The sequence below is a fragment of the Dryobates pubescens genome, chromosome 5 (genome assembly GCF_014839835.1).
Source record: "Dryobates pubescens isolate bDryPub1 chromosome 5, bDryPub1.pri, whole genome shotgun sequence".
Taxonomy (NCBI): Eukaryota; Metazoa; Chordata; class Aves; order Piciformes; family Picidae; genus Dryobates; species Dryobates pubescens.
This window is the reverse complement of record NC_071616.1, coordinates 37,180,422-37,201,431: the sequence shown is the minus strand read 5'-3', so window position 1 is coordinate 37,201,431 and position 21,010 is coordinate 37,180,422. Positions and strand designations below refer to the sequence as shown.

General features: G+C 43.8%; 2 protein-coding genes across 2 annotated transcripts in view; one reads left to right on the top strand and one right to left on the bottom strand.

Moving 5' to 3' along the window:
- Window positions 1-490: 490 nt before the first annotated feature.
- Window positions 491-12,744, bottom strand: ALDH6A1 (aldehyde dehydrogenase 6 family member A1). The gene is made up of 12 exons (XM_054162044.1): window positions 12,611-12,744; window positions 12,290-12,355; window positions 9,382-9,456; window positions 7,951-8,112; window positions 7,295-7,373; window positions 6,458-6,760; window positions 5,607-5,728; window positions 5,200-5,389; window positions 4,322-4,503; window positions 2,741-2,920; window positions 2,457-2,555; window positions 491-1,963 (listed from the first exon to the last, which is right to left on the bottom strand). Exons 1-12 carry the CDS (start codon window positions 12,668-12,670, stop codon window positions 1,859-1,861), a joined length of 1,623 nt encoding a protein of 540 aa, XP_054018019.1. The 5' UTR covers window positions 12,671-12,744; the 3' UTR covers window positions 491-1,858.
- Window positions 12,745-12,983: 239 nt separating this feature from the next.
- The window catches only part of LIN52 (lin-52 DREAM MuvB core complex component), a 49,529-nt gene continuing 41,502 nt past the window's right edge, over window positions 12,984-21,010 (top strand). Inside the window, exons 1-5 of the mRNA XM_009909369.2 lie at window positions 12,984-13,067; window positions 13,148-13,222; window positions 13,358-13,395; window positions 13,865-13,931; window positions 15,364-15,447. Of these exons, the coding sequence (XP_009907671.1) occupies window positions 13,049-13,067; window positions 13,148-13,222; window positions 13,358-13,395; window positions 13,865-13,931; window positions 15,364-15,447 (283 nt within the window). The 5' untranslated portion in view covers window positions 12,984-13,048. The remainder of the gene's footprint in view (window positions 13,068-13,147; window positions 13,223-13,357; window positions 13,396-13,864; window positions 13,932-15,363; window positions 15,448-21,010) is intronic.

The following is a 21,010-nucleotide window of genomic DNA, read 5'->3' as shown; positions in this document are numbered from 1 at the left end:
ATAGAGCTAATTACCACACTCCAGGGCAAGCAATATCAACTTACTCTGGAGGAATAAGCAGGGAGAGACTCTGACATGCCATTATGTCAGATATAAAGCAGTCGAGCACACAAAACAAAACTTAAGACTTGGACATCCAAAGAGCAGATAAAGGTCACAGGCAGGAGCCCTGAAGGAATTTATATGGAAATGTGAGAGACTTCCTTTGCAGGAGCAGACCACCACTTCCAGAACTGGGAGCTGTACTGAGTTGTAGCCTTTTCTTGCACAGACAAAAGGTCAAATAATGTGTGTGTGGAAACAGAAGCAAGGCATTCCCTGAAATGCTGTATGAGGAAATTGGTACAGAAGTCTCTGAAATACTGTGTAAAAGGAAGAGATAGTCATGGGTTACAGGAATCACAGACCACCCTCTGCTAAGAGGAGAATAAAGTCAACATCACACCTATCATCCTATGTCTTACCAAGGAACAGCCATATTCTGTAGAAATGTATTAGCATGTTTTTAATTTGTAATCAAATTCCAAGGTGAGAATTTCCCCTCTAGAATACAGCAGAGGGAAAACCCAGGATACAAACATTAGTGAATGCACAGCAATTGTAACCTGTCAGTTACAAAGGTGTCTTTAGCAGAGGCAGGATACAAAGCGTTCACATTCAGGTTAAGTAAACAAGTAATGGTTACAATTGTCAGAATATGAGTATTTTCCATGGGTGCTTGAATGAGTTCCTTGCAGACCCCTCCTAGCAGCATCACCTTTCAGGAACCAGGGATTTAGGCTCTCCAGCTGAAAATACAGAGATTCTTAAAAACAGGGAATACTGAGTCTTATCCTTCTCTGGTAATGGCATCTGTACTTCCTAGAGAACATAACTGTGTTTGAACAAATGTGTCAAGGAGTGAGTCAGTCAACACAAATACAGCTCTAGCCAGGAACAGCACTGGCTGCTTTGTGATTGATTAAAAAAAAACTATGTTCTTTCTTTCCACTGACTTGACTACTTACTCTGCCTTCCACCCAGACCTACATGACACTGTGACACAAAGATACATACATGTGCTAACATTTCTATTTGCACAGTTTCATTATGTTACAAGACCTGTAGGCACCTATCTGTTAGCACAGGAAAAAGGCACCAAATAACTTTAACAGAACTGACAACGAGCTGGGGAGTACAAGCCACGTGCACAATGGGAACAGAAGTTTTCAAGCTGTAAGAGGCACAGTGAAGGTCACTGTACTACAGAGGGATTTCTTTCATCCTCAGACAAGCAAATATACTTTCCTGAAAAATCCTTAGAAAGCTATTTCCCAAGTGTTTTGGAAACTGCTCAGCAGATGAAAGATTGACATTTTCAACTCCCAAGCTTGCTCTCTTCATTGTAGTTACTTCTGTGAGACACCCAAGGTCCCAGCTATGTCACTCAAAGTACTCATCTTTGAGAAAGATGAACTCAAGATAAAGAGGTAAATACAAATGCTACAAGATGTAGCCAGGAGTGAGTCACTAAGGCTAAAGATAATGAAGTAGAAACCAGAGTAATAGTCAAGTTCAGAGTGTGTGGAAAGAAACACAATTAAAGACCAATCTCAATGTCTGCCCTTACAATTAGATAAGGTTGTTTCATCTATGATAAGATGGAGGGGAAGAAATAATTCATACAGCCAAAAACCAGTGACAGCAACATGAAACCCAGAGTGTGTGTAGCATGACCCTGCCTGATCTGCACAGACACCGGGGTCCTTGAGAAAATGGAGCCTACTGTTCATTCCCACAGAAATGATGATAGTCAGGACAGAGCTGGGAAGTGCAGCATAGAAGAAGGGCACCAGGAACAGCATCTGGAAAGGCTGATTTAGTTTCCCATGGTTGGCATAACCACAGCAGGCTTGGTAACAGTGGCATCTTCCTCTTTCCATTGAGAAATTACAGTTTTCAGCTGTGTGTAGAACTGTACTCCCTGAAGGAAAGGGGAGACACAAGGATCAGATGTTTGGCCATATGACTTCTTCAGGTCTGCACTAGTGATACACCAAGCAGTTTTTCCTTTATCTACAGAGGACTGAGTTTATCTCAGTTGGAAAAATTTCTGTCAGCCTGTTCCTTTCACCACTTCCCCAAAGATTCTGGGTTTGTGAGAAAGCTTGCTACTTCTTGCTCCCTTCTCAAATCTCCTAAGACTCACTCCCATGTCAGATTTCCTAAGACAAGATTTGCTCCCTTCTCAAATCTCCTAAGACAAGACTTGCTGTTTTATATTTAAGGAGGCAAAAAAAAATAAGGGAGGGGATTGGCTATTGCATTATGGTGGCTGTGATCACTGGCTGGCCTTCACTTTCCTGATTGGGACAGCTTTGAGGTCTTCTTACTCATGATGACCATCTCCCCATTGCCACTGATAATTTGATTTATCACAGTTCAACCCAACAGAGTACTCTGAATCAGTAAGTTACCTGCTTGCCGTAGAAATTGGTGTCCCCTCTGAAAGAAGCACGAGAGCCGGTGAAAGAGAACATGGGCAGAGGTACTGGGATTGGAACGTTGACACCCACCTAAACCAAAGGAAAGCTGCCATGTTAATCACAAGAAGTAGCAGATTGCAGAGCACTCTCCAAAAGCTACAGAATCTTGTTTCCTTGCTTCTGAAGCTGAGTAGTTGGTGATTAGTCACTACAGCTGGATGGCTGCCCACTGTAAAAGGTGAGTACTAACAGCAACAGTTCTAGCTTGAACGTACCTGCCCCACATCTACCAAGTGAGAGTATTTCCGAGCTGTGGCTCCATTGGTGGTGAAGATTGCAGTTCCATTTCCATAGGGGTTATTGTTCACCATCTTAATAGCATCATCCAAAGTGTCTGCTTCCAGAACAACTAGGACAGGTCCAAAGATTTCCTCCTTGTAGCAAGTCATGTCTGGCTGCCAAGACAAGCAGCAGAAAAAGCAGTTTGCATATAGGACCTAATAAAACTTATCCTAGTAAACAGGATACAGTAAACACACATGCTGCTAATGCTCAGGATATGTTGAGGATCCCCCATCATACTGCTTTGCCAACAGGCTCTCTTTCAGTCCTCCTTGCCTTTTCACCAGTTCCCAGACCCTGCCATCTATCTTGTCCACTAAAGAGGGTAGCACTTGCCATCTCCAGAGCTCTTTCTGCTTTTACTGCTGCCTAGCCTCACTTAGAGATCTACTCTGACCAAGGCTGATTAAGACCAAGATTAATTCAGTATAATTCAGTTCTTGTTGAGAAAGTGACTAGAACCTGCTATCCCTTTCAACTTGGTGTCCAGGCTTTATGTCAGATAATTAGCAACATCTGACAAATACAGGAACACCAACTGAAGAGTACTTTAATCACTAATAGCTAATTCAGCAAACTATAAATCATTCCTTTGAGAAGTTGTAAGTTTTACATGACTTACTATATCATTAGCCACTGCACAAGAAAACTAAGAATCACAAAATCTCAGTGAAACTTTTGAATACCTATTTATGACATGGCACAGTAAAGTGGTTTGAGATGTTTCATGAAAATAAGATGACAAAATTCTGAGATCTGTTAAAAGCCTCAGCTATGTAACAGCATAAATTCAAGAAAATACTGAGAATGTGAAGTACAATAGGAGAATTTTCAAGCAGGGTTTTGCTAGCATGAAATCACCAAAAGGCTCACAAGGAATTGAATACTTTTAAGGAAAACACACCAGCTAATAGCATAAAAGAATGAATTTAGGTATGAAAACTTGAGTGGATGTATACCTGGTAAAGAATACTCCCCCACAGTAATGTCCATCTGTTGCACACCACACATTATATTGAGAGGCTGAGTCAACAATGTTATGACTATATTAAACAACAAAGACATTTTATATCTTACCTTGAAATTACTCTCATCAACATTTCCACAAATATTTAGCTTTTGTTTCTGCAAATCCTTAAATAGCAAACTCCAGGATTGTGTAATGAAGGAAGGAAAAAATAGGGCTGTTTGTTGTACTCTTCCTCAGGCATCTGCTGCTGGCCATTACTACAGGTAGTACACTACGGATGATGGACATTTGGTTTAACACAGTACAAACAGCCTGTATCTTCTTTTAATTGGCTGCAATCCGTCCAGGTTAAAGATCATTAACCTCACTGCAGATTCTTTTATCACCTCCACAGCTGCGTTACAATGAGCACTTCAGTGGAACCGTGCAAGGGAAGGCTGAGCCATCTGTGGACTTTCTACTTAGTGATTATTGATTACTAACTGATCTGTGCAACCCATTTTTCAGTTGGCCCTGCAATACACACTGGGTTTGGTCATCTTACCTTGACCTTGGCAAGGATTGTTGGCCCAACAAAATTGCCATTTTCATAGCCTTTCACTTTGATATTACGTCCATCCAGAAGAAGGGTGGCACCTTCTTTTACTCCTTTCTCAATCAGGTGGCAAACCCGTTCCTTAGCCTGGGGACTGATTAGAGGCCCTAGGTCTGCTCCAGGCTGGTCTCCTGTGAAGAGAGACAGAAATCAAGTTTTTAACCCTGACAGCTTCCTTTTCACAAGCATCATAGAGAGAACTACACTGGCAGGAAAAATCTGAAAATCCTTATGTTTCTGAGACACAGAACAAAGATTTGAGACATTAATGAACAACAGTACTAGCCTGCAACTCTCATAATCAACAAATAAGAGAAGTCATAAGCATATGTATGTTACATCACTGGGAAGCTGAAGTTCAACAACAGACTCTTCTCAGACAGGAAGCTTTTTCCCTTTGCAGAGCTCTACTGAACATTTAAAAAAGCATTTGTAGCAGTCTAGTGTTTCCAAAGTACTTCTTCCAATATGCCCTTTTTATTACAGGCTTATTGCAAATTGGAAGGACCTCTAAGTGAGGCTGCTAAATAAATGATAGGTTTGAGTTAAACACAAGACACAGCCTCCAAGCTCCAGTTTAAAACATGACTGATCCTGTAAACCTTGCATCACAGTCGTACTGCCAACCCAGCCTTCCTACCTATTCCTAACTCCAAGACTAGGGCTATATTTCCCAATCCAGACAATCTGCTAGCTCCTAGCCCTACACATCAAACCAATGGTGCCAATAGCTCCAAGGGACACACTGTAGTATGGCAGGTACACTGACCTGAAAAGTCACAGTTGTACAGAAGCAAAGTACCTCTTAAGAAATTATCAGTCTGTACCTGCATTTACACGTAGATTTTTGGCTCTGTCCACAAGCTCTGGCAGCCATTGCTGAGCTTCTCCCACTAGAATTGCTGTAGACAGGGCCATGCAGCGTTGGCCAGCTGCTCCAAAAGCAGCTCCAACCAACTGGTTCAAGGTGTTCTCTTTGTTGGCATCAGGCATAACCACACCATGGTTCTTGGCTCCCTGAAATACAACAGACACACAGTCTCTCATCATCAACCACCTCAGACCACTTCTTTTCCAGGTCTCTGGCTTCACACAATAGCAAGGATTCTGCCAGCAACAGGCTGGCAAGAGGGGCAGCCCCATCACTTAACTATCACTAGCAAGGTCTGTCTTAACATTCACAGCAGACAGAGGCAGTCTATGTGTAAGCATGTGTTCCATGCAGAGGCATTACCATGTTGGCCTGGACTCTCTTGCCATTGCGGGATCCTCTCTCGTAGATGTACTCGCCAGCCTGATTAGATCCCACAAAGCTGATTGCTCTGATATCCGGGTGGTCACAAATGAAATTCACAGCTTCAAACAGGAAACAACATGTTGTAACTGTGCTGCACAGTTCCCTCTGCTCCCATCCTCACAGTGCTAGAACCATGTGTATTTTTTTTCTTAACACTTTCTTCTGTGTTTTTTACATCTGAGTATCCCCATTACCTCTATGCATTTCTCCACTAATTTCTCAGCATGCATACTCCTGCTCCTGTCCTCAAACACCTGGCTCTCTGCCATCTCTTTATGCTTTGGTCATCTTCCAAAGTGCCCTGTGCCATCTGCTTATGCTTTGGGCATTTCCCAAGGTGCCCAGGTGATGCAAAAGCAAAGTTACTGTACTGTATTTGTATCCTCATGTTCTGAAGCTATTTGTGTGCTGTAAGAAGTATCATGTTAGGACCTATAATCCCTCACTCTATATTCAGTGAGGGATTTCATTCTTGTTCAGGCTTCCCTTGGGAAATTAAGATGATTTATCTGTCTATTTCAGTTGAAGCTTAGGTTGCTAAATAGAATGTGAGCACTTACATGCCTTGGGAACTCTGACCCCAGCCCTCAAATTCATATCTCCTGAAAGATTTGGTGCAGGATGGCAGAGAATCTCCCAGTCTTCCTTCACCTCCATCAAGAGGGTTGAGGCATCTGTTCAAACCTATCTAACAGCGGCAGCATCAGACTCTCCAAACAGTACCTCTGCTGAACACAGACCACAACACTTACACACTCCAGCAATCTCTCAAGAAGGGCTATTATTACCTTCATGTTGTCCATGGATGATATTCAGGGTCCCATCGGGAGCACCAGCATCCTGAAACAGCTTAGCAAGGAACATGAGTGCTCCTGGCACACGCTCAGATGGTTTCATCAAGAAGGTGTTTCCACAAACCATAGCCATGGGGAACATCCAAAGAGGAATCATGGCTGGGAAATTGAATGGTGCAATTCCAGCACAGACGCCCAGAGGCAGACGGTAGGTGCAAGTGTCCATGTCTTTAGTGATGGAGGGCATGGTCTCTCCCAGTATGAGGGATGTCACACTGCAAGCATGTTCAACCACCTCTGCAGCAGAAAGGGCAACACGCCACTGGGTGATCTGTTAAAAATGAGTTCCCAAACTCCCTTCTCACTACTGCCTTGACCCAGGCCTTCCAGTCACTTTCCCCACACCTGAAAACTCATTGTGCTCCAGGAAATCCCTTTGCTCTGCCAAGCATTAAGAGCTGACTGTGAACAGATTCTCTTGAGAGAACACAGACACCACAGCCCTGGTAAAAGAACCATACATACAGTATTATTCTACCACCTGGGACTCAGTTTTAGACATCTGAGCAGAAGCAGTAAGTTCTTGGGCCTTTACAGCAATCTGTAGTCACTCCCAAGTATAGGAAGGATCTAACGATTTGGAGTTGATTTAAGGGAAAGCTATCTAAGGGAACTTTTCATTTTAGAGTTATAATTGCCTCTTTTCTTTCAGTAGGTGGCTATAAATGGAGCTACTTAGAGAGTTCCAGAGCAATCAGTTGCCCAGGAGACTTCCTCCCTTCCTACGGGTTCTCAAAGCCCCTTTTTTAACAGGAGGAGCCAGCAGCTTACGGAGGCCTCGGAACACATCTCCCTCAGCATCAGCCAGGGTCTTCCCTTGCTCAAAGGTGATGAGTTTTGAAATTTCTTTCTGAAAATGGAAAACACAAAGTTTATGAATATTAGGAAAGTGCCTGTCCATGAAATAGGGTGCAGGGATAAGACAGTTTAACGGAGTTAAACAGACTGAGCAGAACCTGTAAAAGTCTACAATGACTAATTTGCTCCTTGCAGACAAGAAGTCAATGAACCACACAGGTGACACTGTACAAAAAACAACCATGGGTTGGCTTGTACTCTACAGCTTTCATGTGTCAGACCACAGGCACACCAAAAAAGCAATCAGGAAAATCCAAAGATATAGTAACATACATCTCCTGCTTGTCTTTATCAATTGGCACATTCTCCATCAAGGTTGAAAGTTCTTCTTGTGGTCTTTTGGTAAAGGGACAAATGCAAAATAATAATCCCTAGGAAGCACTCTCTATCCCCATTTGATGAAGACTGGTTTGCTACACCTCTCAACGACAGTGTCTCAGTTGATTCTTCAGTCATGGCAGCAACACCTCATCAAGAGCTCTGTAAACTCTTGAGTATCTCAATTGAATTCCTAAAGTCAGTTGCAACACATTCAGCAACAGCCATCACACACAGCTGTGGTGTCTCACCAGATTGTCTTTGATGAGTTGTTGATAACGCAGGAAGATTTGCTGGCGACTCAAAACAGATGTTTCTGACCAGGTCCAAAAAGCCTTTTTGCAAGAAGCCACAGCTGCCTCCATCTCACTGGCTGTGGCTTTTGGTACACGGCTAACCACTTCATTTGTAGCCTGATGGAAAAAAACACGAACTAGATCAAAACTCATCTTTTTCCACCTGCCCCTGCCAATCATTCAACAGTCCTCTTGCATCCTGTTGTACAAGGAGCTGTACTTCAGAGCAGAGAAGCACAGAAGAGACAGGCTTCTTCCTTGGTGCACATAAAAGGCCTGGCTTACAACTGGAGTAGCTGGAAAAGCTGCACCCTACACATTTCAAATTAAACACCTAGAAAACTGAAAATGCAGTGCTGATTTTTAAGCTGGAGTTGAAGGGACTTGGCTATCTTGAAGCTTTCAGAGGATGCAAGGCAAAGGTTTCTGTGACTGTGGTCTGTTGCCTCTGCATCATCTTAGCTCATCTGCGGTCCCTCTTGCACATTAGATAAGTCAATGTTCCTTTGGAGAAAGCAGTACATGAGTGTAATTAGCACTAATGCTAGTTTACCTAAACCACTAACCCAAAGTAATATTTTTGCAAGCAACCTTAGTTCTACTGTATTTAAATTTCAAAAGCTTGCCTTTGCCAGTTTAACACCCTGGTCACCACACAGAGACCGAATGAGCTTCATGAACATGGCTCACTGCTCTGAGCACTTCCACAAAGTAAATCAAAGTAGGGCTTTACAGAGAGGTTTTAGAAACTGCTGTCCAAATTCTTACTATGGGGGGTCAGAAGGGTCAAAATTCTGAGTGCAACCTCATTTCCACATCCTTGGTGGAGGACTCATGACAACTACAAGTGCTACTAATCAAAGATTATTTTGCACTGTATAGCATCCAACTTCTAAATTCACTGTGCATAATGTGGCTCACAGATAGAAGCTCTCTGAAAGGAGCAGAGCTTCAGCTGCCAGGATTTTTTACTGTGGTCCAAGAGTGAAGTCACTCTCCATCAGGAGTAACATTCAGTTGTCATCAAATCACATCTAGTTGATTTCACATACAGGGAGAAGGAAACCCTTCAGAAACATGGCATGTTAATCACAGAGCCTTTCTGTGAGCAAAGAAAATGTAAGCAGAGTTTAAGCTTCCTTTCTGGAGACCAGGGTTTCCCACACAGGGGGAATAGAGGAGGTCATCACTTTCCTAAGACTTCCATTTTCATATGAGAAGGAAATTGAGAAGCAGTTACACAGTGCTACATCCATCTTAAGATCCAAGTCTAAACATTTCTCCAGAAATATATGTACTTTGCCCTTTTGCCAAATGCTTGAACAGAGGCACAAACTCTTGCTGCACAGTGACTACCAATATATACACTGAGACCACTTCACTTACCGGGTTGTGGATATCGATCCATTCAGTAGTTTTGGACTCAACAAATTTCCCATCAATGAAGAGTTTGGTTGTTGGCTGTGGAGGACAAAACACTGCACAGTGAGTGATCTCTGCCTCAAGGTGCCTAAATGTTAGTGTGCTTTATTACACACAAGCCTTCATGATTTACCACTGTGCTGCCTGCTAGAAAGTCTAGATCCAGTTTACAGCCAAGACCCAGCTAACTGCTTAAGCTGAAATTTTTCATGGTCTCTGCCCCATTTTCTCTCACTTTACAGTAAAATGGCCAAAATTCTTTCTAAAAGCAGTTAATAGAATAGAATAGAATAGAATCAATACAGTTGGAAGAAACCTCAAAGATCATCAAGTCCAACCTGTCACCCAAGACCTCATGACTACTAAACCACAGCACCAAGTGCCACATCCAATCCCCTCTTGCACACCTCCAGGGATGGTGACTCCACCACCTCCCTGGGCAGCACATTCCAATGGCTAACAACGCTCTCTGTGAAGAACTTTCTCTTCACCTCCAGTCTAAACTTCTCCTGGCACAGCTTGAGACTGTCTCCTCTTGTTCTGGTGCTGGTTGCCTGGGAGAAGAGACCAACCCCTTCCTGGCTACAACAACTGGTAGTTGCAGACAGCAATAAGGTCTCCCCTGAGCCTCCTCTTCTCAGAGCTATTTAAATCTACTTAATCACCCAATGTTTACTGAGGTAGACAACTGAAAACCTCTAACTCATAAGTGTTCAGAAGTGACAGTTAATAATTCACCTAGTGAGAATTCAGTGTAGCTGGCACAAACTGTACTAAGTGTTTCCTTCCCACCAGACCACTAAATATGCTCATCTCTCCAGTTCAGAGCTATGGGCATAAAATTGGACTTTACCCACTCCACACTTGGTCCTGCAACAAAGAGCAAGGAATCTACATCTGCTAAATTAACAGTGACTGTCCTGTCAGGCAGCACAGAAAACAGAACTTTCCAACTCAGGCACAGAGGGGAGAAAAGGAGAGTTAGGAATAAGGAGTTCAGGTAGGACAGAAGGAAAAACACAGCTAGAAGCTGTAACTAGCACTGGATAGGCATTAAAACTATCATGCAGGAAAACAGATTGGGACTATGTATTAATTAAGAAACTAGAAGCTGATATTGGGAGGTAAGGAAAGAGCTAGGAGAAAGCAAGAACCAGTTAACCATGCCACAAAATAGTGGCATGGGAGAAACACACAAGAACAGATAACAGGGATAAACATGTCTTCTGCGTGAAGAAAAATATGGGACAGATCAACAGAACTGGGATACAATTCCAAAATACATCAGGAAACTGTGACTAAATTGGGACATGGAATTATGAGAGGGAGATGAGGACTGCGATGCTATCCAAACTATAAGGAAAGGAAAGAGATCAGAGGAAAAAAATAGGAACAGAAATGGTGTTGGCTGCACAAGTAAGCACAGTGAGAAGTGGATAAGAGTGAAAAAAGTGAGCAACAATGAGAGTTGGGACAAGGTGAAAGATAAGAAAGCTAGGACGAGAAGTGTAAAGCAAGACTGTTAATGGTAAAACAAGGATTTGGGAAGTAACACCAAGACTGAATGAAAAACAGCCCCAAGCAACAAAAAAAAACCCAACCAACTTGCAGATGATTATGCAGCTGGAATTACACTTGGGAAAGAGGCAGAAATCTGTACCTACAAAACACAACCCCTTCTAGAACCTGGAAGGAAGCACAGGAAATCTGAGTCTCCTGACTGAGTTTCCTGACTGTCAGTAAAGGTTTTCCAGTGCCAGTCTAAAGAATGACAAACTATCAGTCACTCCATTAGCCCACGTGTCATATATCTGCAGTGGACCTTCAAGTTCCAGTGCTTTATATCCCACATGGACTTCAGTGCAATGGAATTTATGTTCTTTCAAATTGCTTAAAAGGGCTATCTAGAAAATTGCACCTACAAAGAAAAATATTTTAAGCAAGCCAGGAAATGCTGAATTAAGACTGATTGCGCTTTTCCCTTCATAGCTCCACCATTTTTTATACAGAATAAACCTGCTGTGGGAACAAGGACTGTAGTAAAGCAGACTCTTCAGCGAATCATGATTTAGCTGTTCAGAACTTCACAGAATCACAGAATCCCCAGGGTTGGAAAACTTGGACAATGTACAGCCATAGATGCAGAAAAAAACCCCACAGTTAAAGCTGTTTGATATTGCCTAAAAGAAATCAGATCCTCTCCCTGCCATAAATAGAAAATAGGAGGCCAATCCACACAGCTTGAAACAATCTCTTTTTTCCCCCACACATATTATCATTAGCTATCTAGTCGATATTAATTTTTGCTGATCTTATTAAAGGGATACGACGAATTGTAAAAGAAATCTAAAAGGTGTGGGGAAATTGGCTGGTGTACACATGGCACAAGCACATGGGAAAAAACGAAGACGCGATGATCTGACCTACCACACCGCCGTTAGGTGTACCTGTTGAGCCAGGCAGGGCTCACCGCAAGACGTAACCTGAGGCGATTCCCCGAGCGGCTGCACCGACCCACGGGGCAGGTGCCCCGGCGGCACTCCCTAGCGCCAGTCAAACAAACTCGACATTGAATGCGTTTCCCTTCCCTCTAGTTGTTCCCTCCGCGCCCTGAGCACGGGCAGTCCCACGCATCTGTCCCTGAAATACCAACCCGGAGCCACGGCGAGGAGAGCCAAGCTGAGTAGCTGGAAGAAATGACCTTACAAGAGAAGACTCGAGAGCAGCCCTCGGCCGGCTGCGGAGGGCAGCAGCGGCGCCCGGAGCTTTCTCGCGCCCTCTCCTCGCCCGCTGCCTCTGCTCAGACCGAGCGAGACCGCCCCTCAGGCCCTGCAGCCACCGTGCCCGAAGGCTCCGCGGGACAGACACTCACCACCGAGGAGGAGGAGAAGGAGGCGGCAGCTGAGGTGATCCAGGGGGTACCATCTCTTCGCGGCAGCTGGAAGGAAAGGAAGCACAGAACAGAGAGATTCTTCAGGACTCTCGACTGCTCCCGGCCCTCCCCAGCTCGTGTCAGGCAAGTAGTCACCCACCCACCCACCCCCGCCGCGGCGCCATTGACTTCTCCCTGCTCGGGACCGCCCCACCCACGGGGCCCCGGTGTCAGGTGGGCCGCGACCCCTCTCCACCGCTCGCACTGCTGCCCCTTCTCGAGCCGCAGGAACAGCTGCGGGACCGGGGGCCGCGGCCTCACCCTCAGCGCCACGCGTCGCCTCCCGCCCCAGGCACCGCGCGCCGCTGCCGCCGCCGCCATCCCGACCGAGGGTCGCTGCCTCGCGGCCCCCGACGGCGCCCCTCGGCCCGCCCCTGCCCTCCGGGTCACCGCCCCCACGTGCTCATTGGCCTTCCGCTCACCGGCCTCTCCCCCTCCGCGTTCCCCTCTGGCGGGGACCTCACGGCTCACAGCAAATCGCCGTCAGAGAGTCTCCCCCGCCCCCCGTGCCAGGCCGCGGATTCGCCGTGAGAGCTAAGCCGCCCACTGACCCTCAGAGGCTGGACGGCGACACCTCCTGGCAGTAGCTGGAGGAGCGACACGTGGGTTCGGGGCGTGGTTTGTTTTTCCACTGGAGGGCGGGGGCACGCGCTGGAGTCTTCCGCCAGCCGCGGCCACGCGTCACGTGAGGCGGGCAAGATGGCGACTCCCACGGACGGTAGGGCGCCCGGGGTGGGCTGTGCCCCTCCGTTCCCTGTCCCATTGGTGGTGCCGTGCCTTACCTCTTCTCTGTTGCAGGCACCGACCTGGAGGCCTCGCTGCTGAGCTTCGAGAAGCTGGACCGCGCTTCCCCGGATTTGTGGCCCGAGCAGCGTAAGTCTGTCAGCTGGGGGCGGGAGGGGAGCCCCTTCCTGCGCGGGCCAGGCGCGGGGTGGTTACGGAGGGGGTGTTTGGGGTGCTACCGCCGCAGGTTCTCACCCCGCGCTGCCCGTCGTTCTCTTTTCCTAGTGCCCGGTGTTGCTGAGTTCGCCGCCTCCTTCAAAAGTGTGAGTGATCGCTACTTCGCCTTTCGTGTTCCCCGCTGCCCCTGTGGTGGTAGATCTGCTTCCTGTTGTGGGCTTTCAGTCTTTGTTCTGTACAATGTATCTTCATTATCGTCCCAGTATGCGCTAATGTAATCCTTTCCCTTCGCTATACCTTTTATATATATTTATGCTTCATGCTTTTTATACTTTAGAACGTTAACATTACATCTTGGAAGAAATAATACTTTAAACTTTGGTAAATCTTGCTTTTCATGCTGACACTGATTTGTGTAATGTTTTCTTAGCTCTAAAACCTCCTGGGAAAGCTAGAAAACAACATGAAACATAAAAAAATCTCTGCAGAGCACCTGGAGTGCTCATATTTTTGCTTTTAGTGTAGCCAGTTTTCAATGTGAGATTAGACTTCTTTGTATAACTCTAAAAATGCACTTGTCTGAGTGTGAACTTCTGGCTTTTTTTTCCCATACAGCCTATTACAAATTCTCCTCCCAAGTGGATGGCTGAATTAGAAAATGATGATATTGATATGTTAAAGGGTGAGTATGGACATGATGGGTAGGAAGCAAAGTTGTCAAAGCAGATAGGAATTCAATACTTGCTTCAGAGACTTAAAATACTTGTTCTCCATGTGTTCTAGAGGTGGCCCTGTGACCTCAGATCTCTAGTCCTCACATGTGCAGAATCTCCAGCTCAGGAGTCTCTTTATCTTGTTAATAATATCTCCAAGAGAATATCCAGATGTCAGTGGCAGGCTGATAATTTAAAACAAGCATGCAGGAACTAGTTGAACAGTGTAATGTTACATGAAATGTTCAAGAAGGACAGGGAACTGCTTGAAAGAGTCCAGCGCAGAGCCACAAAAATGATGGAGTGGAACATCTCCCTTATGAGGAGAGGCTGAAGGAGCTGGGGCTATTTGGGTTGGAGAGGAGGAGACTGAGGGGTGACCTCTTTCACCTTTATAAATATGCAAAGGGTGAGTGCCGAGAGGATGGAGCCAGGCTCTGCTTGGTGATGCCCAATGACAGGACAAGGGGCAATGGGTGGAAGTTGAGGCATAGGAAGTTCCAAGCAAACAGGAGGGAAAATTTTTTCACTGTGAGGGTGATGGAACACTAGAACAGGTTGCCCAGGAAAGTTGTGGAGTCTCCCTCTCTGAAGATAGTCAAAACGCCTGGATGTGTTCCTGTGTGATGTGGTATAGGTGATCCTGCTCTGGCAGCGGGTGTTGGACTGGATGATCTCTCTAGATCCCTTCCAGCCCCTGTTATCTATCTCCATTACCTTGTTTGCAAGTCTCTTGCTGCATAAGTGTAGTGGGTAGTGGAGTGAGTTTTTTGGTGGGCCTGATGTAATCAAACCTGGTGAGCAGCTCAGAGTTGTTTGATTGACTTGTTTGGGGGTGGTCTTTGTGTGTGTCTTCACTCACAGATCCAAGATCTGTAATCAAATGGTAAGGCAGTATGAGCAAGTTAGAGAAGGGCCTGCTGTCATGTAGCTTTTCTTCGTGTTACAGCTATTAGTTTGGAGTAAATATCCTAGAGCATGCTCTGCCTCTTGTGTAAGCTTCAGATGAAATGTTTCAAAAGGAAAGCAGGACACCTTGACTTCAACTTGATGTAAGAAATATGCTTATTGATAATGATAATACATTATTAATGTATAGTAAGTGTTTCCTCACATACTCTTGTAGCTTGTTCATGTAGCATTGTGAATTTACAGGAGCTTCCAAATACAAGTTGCTCATTGCAATGATTACACTATGGACCAGATCTGTGGCTGGTTGTGGTTTTTTTGGTAGGAGAAGCTGGTCTTTTCTCAGTGAGTTAAAATCTAAAATCAAGAGTGGCATCAGCATGAATTTTGAACATAGTCTGTTCGCTAGAAATAGATCTTATCAGTAATAAACAGCTAAACTGTCACTAGATGGCTATAGACAGTGTTAAAGTTCACACTTTTCTCTCTTAGAACTGGGGAGCCTCACCACAGCTAACCTGATGGAAAAAGTTCGTGGCCTGCAGAACCTGGCTTATCAGCTGGGCCTGGATGAATGTAAGTGTGCTATGCAGATGGGACTGACTGTATTGCAGATCTTCCCACTGAAGATGGTACATGGTGCCATGGTTTAGTAGTCAGGAGGTCTCTGGTGACAGGTTGGCCTTGATGGTCTTTGAGGTCTTTTCCAACCTTATTGATTCTATGATTTGTATCTGGAAAAGTGTGTTGGCATGTTTGGCAAGTGTCTGACAGTCACACTGAGTGACTTTCCAAAACAGGATGAGAGAGTGAGCTTACATCTCCAACCTGTGGCCCACCTCCATGGAGGAGACAGCAGAAGTAGCAAGAGGTCATATGCCAGTCTGGTGTGGCACACAGACCTCTGTTCCTGGCTTAACAATTGCCTTAGATAAATCAGGTCACTTTTTGGTTCATTTCACACTCCACATACTAAAGCTCTTTCTCTGAATACTTGTGGCAGTATTTAGGTCAAACTTCATGCACTGCCTCCACAGTGCCTTCCAGCACTTGGTATTCCTATTGTTTTCTGCTTTGGTAGCTTTTTTGGTTATTTTTTTCCACACTGAATTATGGCAGGGGGTGATGTCATTGAGAGCTAAAGCTGACCTTCACCTCACTTACAAACAGACGATTTTTGTTAGGTTTTTTTAAGGAGTGGCTGCTTTCATCATTGTATTTAGGACTCTCTTGTTAATAGGTTGATACAACTCCGAAGATTTCAAAAGTGTTGTATTTTAAATGCAGCCTATACATACTCACATACCTATTTTGCTTAATTTTGCTCCAGGGTAGACCTTAGTTGCAGTTAGTCTTAGGCTACACAAAGCACCAAAATAGGTTTTTCACCTTCTCTTCAGGTGGATAACAAAAAAGCTTTAACAGACCTTTAGAGCCTTCCTGACTGTAAACCTAGAATATACTGAGGCTTAATGACTTGTTAACAAAAAGTATATTTTATCATGTTCCTTTCAAGTTTATGTTAATTCCAGTGCTAACATCTGTTAAGACTCTGTAAAGCATTTAGTGGAGCAGAAGTTGGAGTAACCAGTATAAAACCAAGTCAAATATGAAGGTTGGCTGATGATTGGATTTCTCAGTTTAATTAAGCTCTAGGCTTAAATGTCAGAGAGGTTTTTTTTCCTGATGAATGGAATTTAAGCAGAGCCTGGGTTATTTTAGAGCTTAGGAATATTTGTGGCATGTATTTCCATGTGTTTTTACTGAAGACAAATAAATATAGGAAGAAGACAAAGTGAACAGAGAGTGAAATACCTTTAATCTATAGTAACCAAGATCTTTAACTTTCAAGCATTATGAAGGTTCTCCATGTTTATAACTTGTCACTGAAGTCTGTTTTCCTTTAGGTTGTAATGCATTGAATGCTTTGTTTGTTACAATATACATTCACCTTAGGAAATTTTTGACAGAAAATTAGCTGCAGAGGTTGAACAAAGCGGCTTAGGACTATCTTTCTTAATACTCTTTTAAGTTCTTTTCTCTGACAGGTTTAGATAAATGAGAGAAGCAGAAAAAAACCCAAAATATCTCTTCGTTAAAGTTAAGGGTTTTGTAGTTTTGGTCCGGAGGTACTGGACTTTGTTGTATTTTTATGTATTGAGTTGGCTGTTACTTGAAACGGTCTTTCAAAACCTGGGTTAGCACCGCTGCTTGCCCTGTCTCCTCTAGATGGCACCATCAGGCTTCCCGTAGAAGTCTTGTTGCTCTCGTTAAACTCCAGTTTCCATCATGATTTGAAGTTTTCTTTCCAAGGTTGGTTGTTTTTTTTGGTGACATTTCCTGTGCTGAATGTGAACTGGTGGTGGTTTTATTTATTTTTGGTTTTCTTAGTGTTTTCAAATGTTTTATCTGGATTAAGTGCAAGAAACAGTTCTGCAACTGACTTTTCCTCCAACTCTCCTCTTCTACATCCCATCTCAAATCCTTTCTGTTTTCAAAGACTTCAATTTTCACTGAAGTTATTGATGAAATGCTGTGATTCCTGCAGTACTCCATGACAAATGGATCTGTTGAGTGACTGTAATTATATGATGTGGTCTGATTTTAAACCCATTCACAGCACACTTCATGTTAATTTGGGTACCCTTTGAAAAGTTGGTTCATCAAGGCATTTTTGTGGTAGGTTGAGAGAGGGCTTAGCTCTCCCTCCTCCACAGAGTAAGAAACCACAGCTAACTCAGTCGAAGAGCAAAAGCTATATATTTACAAGCATATATGGAAAGCAGGTTATATATATATAACAATATATATACAGGTATTTACAATATATACACAGAAATACCCAGCAAAGACAAATAACACAACAAAAATCCCTCCCTCAGGGAGGGATCCCCTCTTTGGAACCCCCTCTCTCCCCCCCTTACCTCCCTTTTTCCCCAAAAAGGGGTTAGAGAGAGAGAAAGGCAAGTTACTAAGGAAAAGAGTTGTTAGCAAGCTTCAAAAGCCCATGCAGGATTAGTGTTTGCTTATCTGAAGGCCAAGTCCAGCAGTTCGCAGAAGAAGCAGGCAGGGAGAACAGGCTGAAACACCAAACTCCCCCAACTCCCAAACCGAACTGAACTGAGGAAAAAAAAATTTTCCAACCGCTTCACAATCTAAAGCTGAATTTTTGTTTATCAACCAATGAAATTCGTTTAGAATATCAGAATGTTTTGGTTCTAGTACCAAAAACATTAGCCAGTGTGTTCCAGCAGTGTTTGTTCTTAAAGGCACAGCCTCAAACGACCACAAACACTAAAATTGAAATCCAAGCAATTGATTTGATATGTTGTTTGGTCAATTAATAACTACTGAATTACATGCCTTGTTTCTTAATTTCATATGAGCTGTCTTACTATTTTGGCTACATAAGTAGGCTTTCTTGACAAATTTGGAGCAAATGTGTTGTTGCTGCTTTCAGCTAGAAGCAGTTAAATGCAGTTATCCATATTATTATTATATATAATTCCTAGTCTCCCTAGCTTTTTGGCCATGGATTCCTCAGGTCCAATACTGGTGGCTTGCTTCTCACAAACTTGTGTTCCTTACTTTCCTCCTCTTTTTTTCCCATAGGGTTACCTTGATTTTTTTTATCTGGCTGCCCCATGATTTCCATATGCCCAGGTGGCCAAGAAGGCCAATGGCATCCTGGCCTGCATCAAGAATAGTGTGACCAACAGGAGCAGGGAAGTCATTGTGCCCCTGTACTCAGCACTGGTTAGGCCACACCTTGAGTATTGTGTCCAGTTCTGGGCCCCTCAGTTTAAGAAGGACATTGAGACTCTTGAATGTGTCCAGAGAAGGGCAGCAAGGCTGGGAAGAGGCCTTGAGCACAAGCACTCTGAAGAGAGGCTGAAGGAGCTGGGGTTGTTTAGCCTGGAGAAGAGGAGGCTCAGGGGAGACCTTATTGCTGTCGACAACTACCTGAAGAGTGGTTGTAGCCAGGATGGGGTTGATCTCTTCTCCCAGGCAACCCACACCAGAACAAGAGGACACAGTCTCAAGCTGCACTGGGGGAAGTTTAGGCTGGAGGTGAGGAGAAAATTCTTCACTGAGCGAGTCATTCATCATTGGAATGGGCTGCCCAGGGAGGTGGTGGAGTCACAGTCCCTGGAGGTGTTCAAGAGAGGATTGGACATGGCACCTGGTGCCATGGTCTAGTAGTCTTGAGGTCTTGGGTGACAAGTTGGACTTGATGATCTTTGAGCTCTTTCTGGATAAGGTGATCTGTCCAGCCACGTATCTGAGTCCTCTAGCTTCAGTAGTACCTAATACATTTAGGCTGAGACAAGATAAATTGCTTCTTTTTTGGTGGTGTTTTACCTTTGTAACTGAAAGACTTCTGCTTGGCAGGTATTTTGTAACTTTGTCATAAGTTTTGGTTTGGTTTGGTTTTTTTTTTTACCAAATGGATAAGTGAATACCTTGCTTCTTAAAAAACTATGTATTTCTGACTGGTGGCTGCATGGTCTCCTGTGCTTTCATCTCCCTTTCACTAAGATGCAGGCTATTAAACTGCCCATGGAAGATGGGCTCTCTTCCATAAATCAGAATTTCTTACTTGCACCATTTAATTTGCTGATGACTTATACTGAAGATTTTTGTTATGCATCAGGAAGGGTCTCCAGGGTGATCTTGGGGAATCTTCTTCAGCTCGCATCCTAGTACGTAGGCTGTTGCTCACTCGTGTCTCTTCCTTGCAGAATAGTCTTCCCTTCAGAGGATAGCCCTCCTTGAATGAACCAATGATTTATTTATTTTGATTTTACTCTCCTCTTAAAGGAAAAGGCTGTTCTTAGGTCTCTGGTTTGTGTATTATTTTTTTCCTTTGCTACAAAGCAGTTCTGAAGTTCTCCAGGAGCTTCCAGGCTCAGTACCTGGTTTCAATAATAAAATCTTTTAAAAATGAAATAATTTTACAACATCTCTTCTGAGGTTCAAGCTTGTGTTGCTTTGCCTTCTTTTTCTTCTATGCAAAATTCTGCTCAGTCCGCTTACTTGTTGCTGCTTTTCTCTTTTTACTTCAGCTCTCTCATTAGAGCTTCTATTTCCATTCATGTCAAAGCTATTGTCTTGGTTAGAAGACATTTAAAACATTTTTAGTTCTAAAAACATCCTGGTTTGTGGATTTTTTTGTCCCTGATAATGTGGGTATTGTAAGGGTGGGAGGATGGACAGGGCTTGATGAACACACCTGCTTTTATTTGTTCACATAGTTAGGGTGACTTTGGGAGGCATACTGTCACTGCTGAATGTGAACTGCAGCCAGTCAGTGAGTCTCACTGCTGCTGTTAGCAGAAGCCTGGGGGTTAAAAAACGTATAGGCAGGGGTACCTTGTTATGAGCTTTTTATCCTACTCTTTCACTTCAATTTTGCTTGGAGCACAGGGTGGTGAGCACTGCAGAATGAAGAGACCCCAGCTGATGTGGGAAGCAGGAGGTGGTTCTTATTTGAGAACCCAGTCACAGGTCTTGACTCGGTGATTGTGGCCCACAAAGAGCAAGTTTTGAAACAATTCATGTAAACAACTGCAGATTTAGGCACCTAGCTTTGTTTCTCTACTCTATGACCTCTTGCAGCTTTCAGAAAACTGAGTCAAAGTTGACTTTAAAAGATTTTTAGTCTTGATTTCATGAGTTAGCAGCTCTGGGAAGTGCATTTGTTGCTAGTAAGCACACTTAACCTGGTGTTAAGAGACTTTTGTTACCCTTCATTGCTGTTATTTTTAAGGATCTGCCCTGTCTTCCTTTTGAATGTATCTAGAGAAAGATGTATCTGAGAGTTACATACATAGAAAACCCTATAGTTTTCTTTTAGATTTAAAAAGTCAAGTAAAAAACCTGTTTTTTCCAAGCTTTGAAATAAACATATCTGTAAAAGTAACATGTAGAGGGGAGAAGCACAAAGAGGACCATGTCACTGAAGGAGTGTGGTTATCCAGGAGACCTTCTGAAGGCCTTTCTCTATGTATTTCTGATGTTTTTCAGGTAACACCTGCTCTGCTGGTTCAGCAGTCCTAAACTCTGTGTGTGTGTAAAATTTTCTATGTATGTTCTATATATATTAGATAGATAATCTGGTATTGCATCCTTGTTTATG

What these genes read in the sequence shown, in the direction of transcription:
- ALDH6A1 (XM_054162044.1), bottom strand. Translation starts at nt 12,670, where the DNA reads ATGGCGGCGGCGGCAGCGGCGCGCGGTGCCTGGGGCGGGAGGCGACGC. An exon ending in CATCCATGGACAACATGAAG is followed by an intron (nt 5,729 to 6,457) that starts GTAATAATAGCC and finishes TCCTGTTTGAAG; the next exon opens with CTGTGAATTTCATTTGTGAC. An exon ending in AGAGAGTCCAGGCCAACATG is followed by an intron (nt 5,390 to 5,606) that starts GTAATGCCTCTG and finishes GTTGTATTTCAG; the next exon opens with GGAGCCAAGAACCATGGTGT.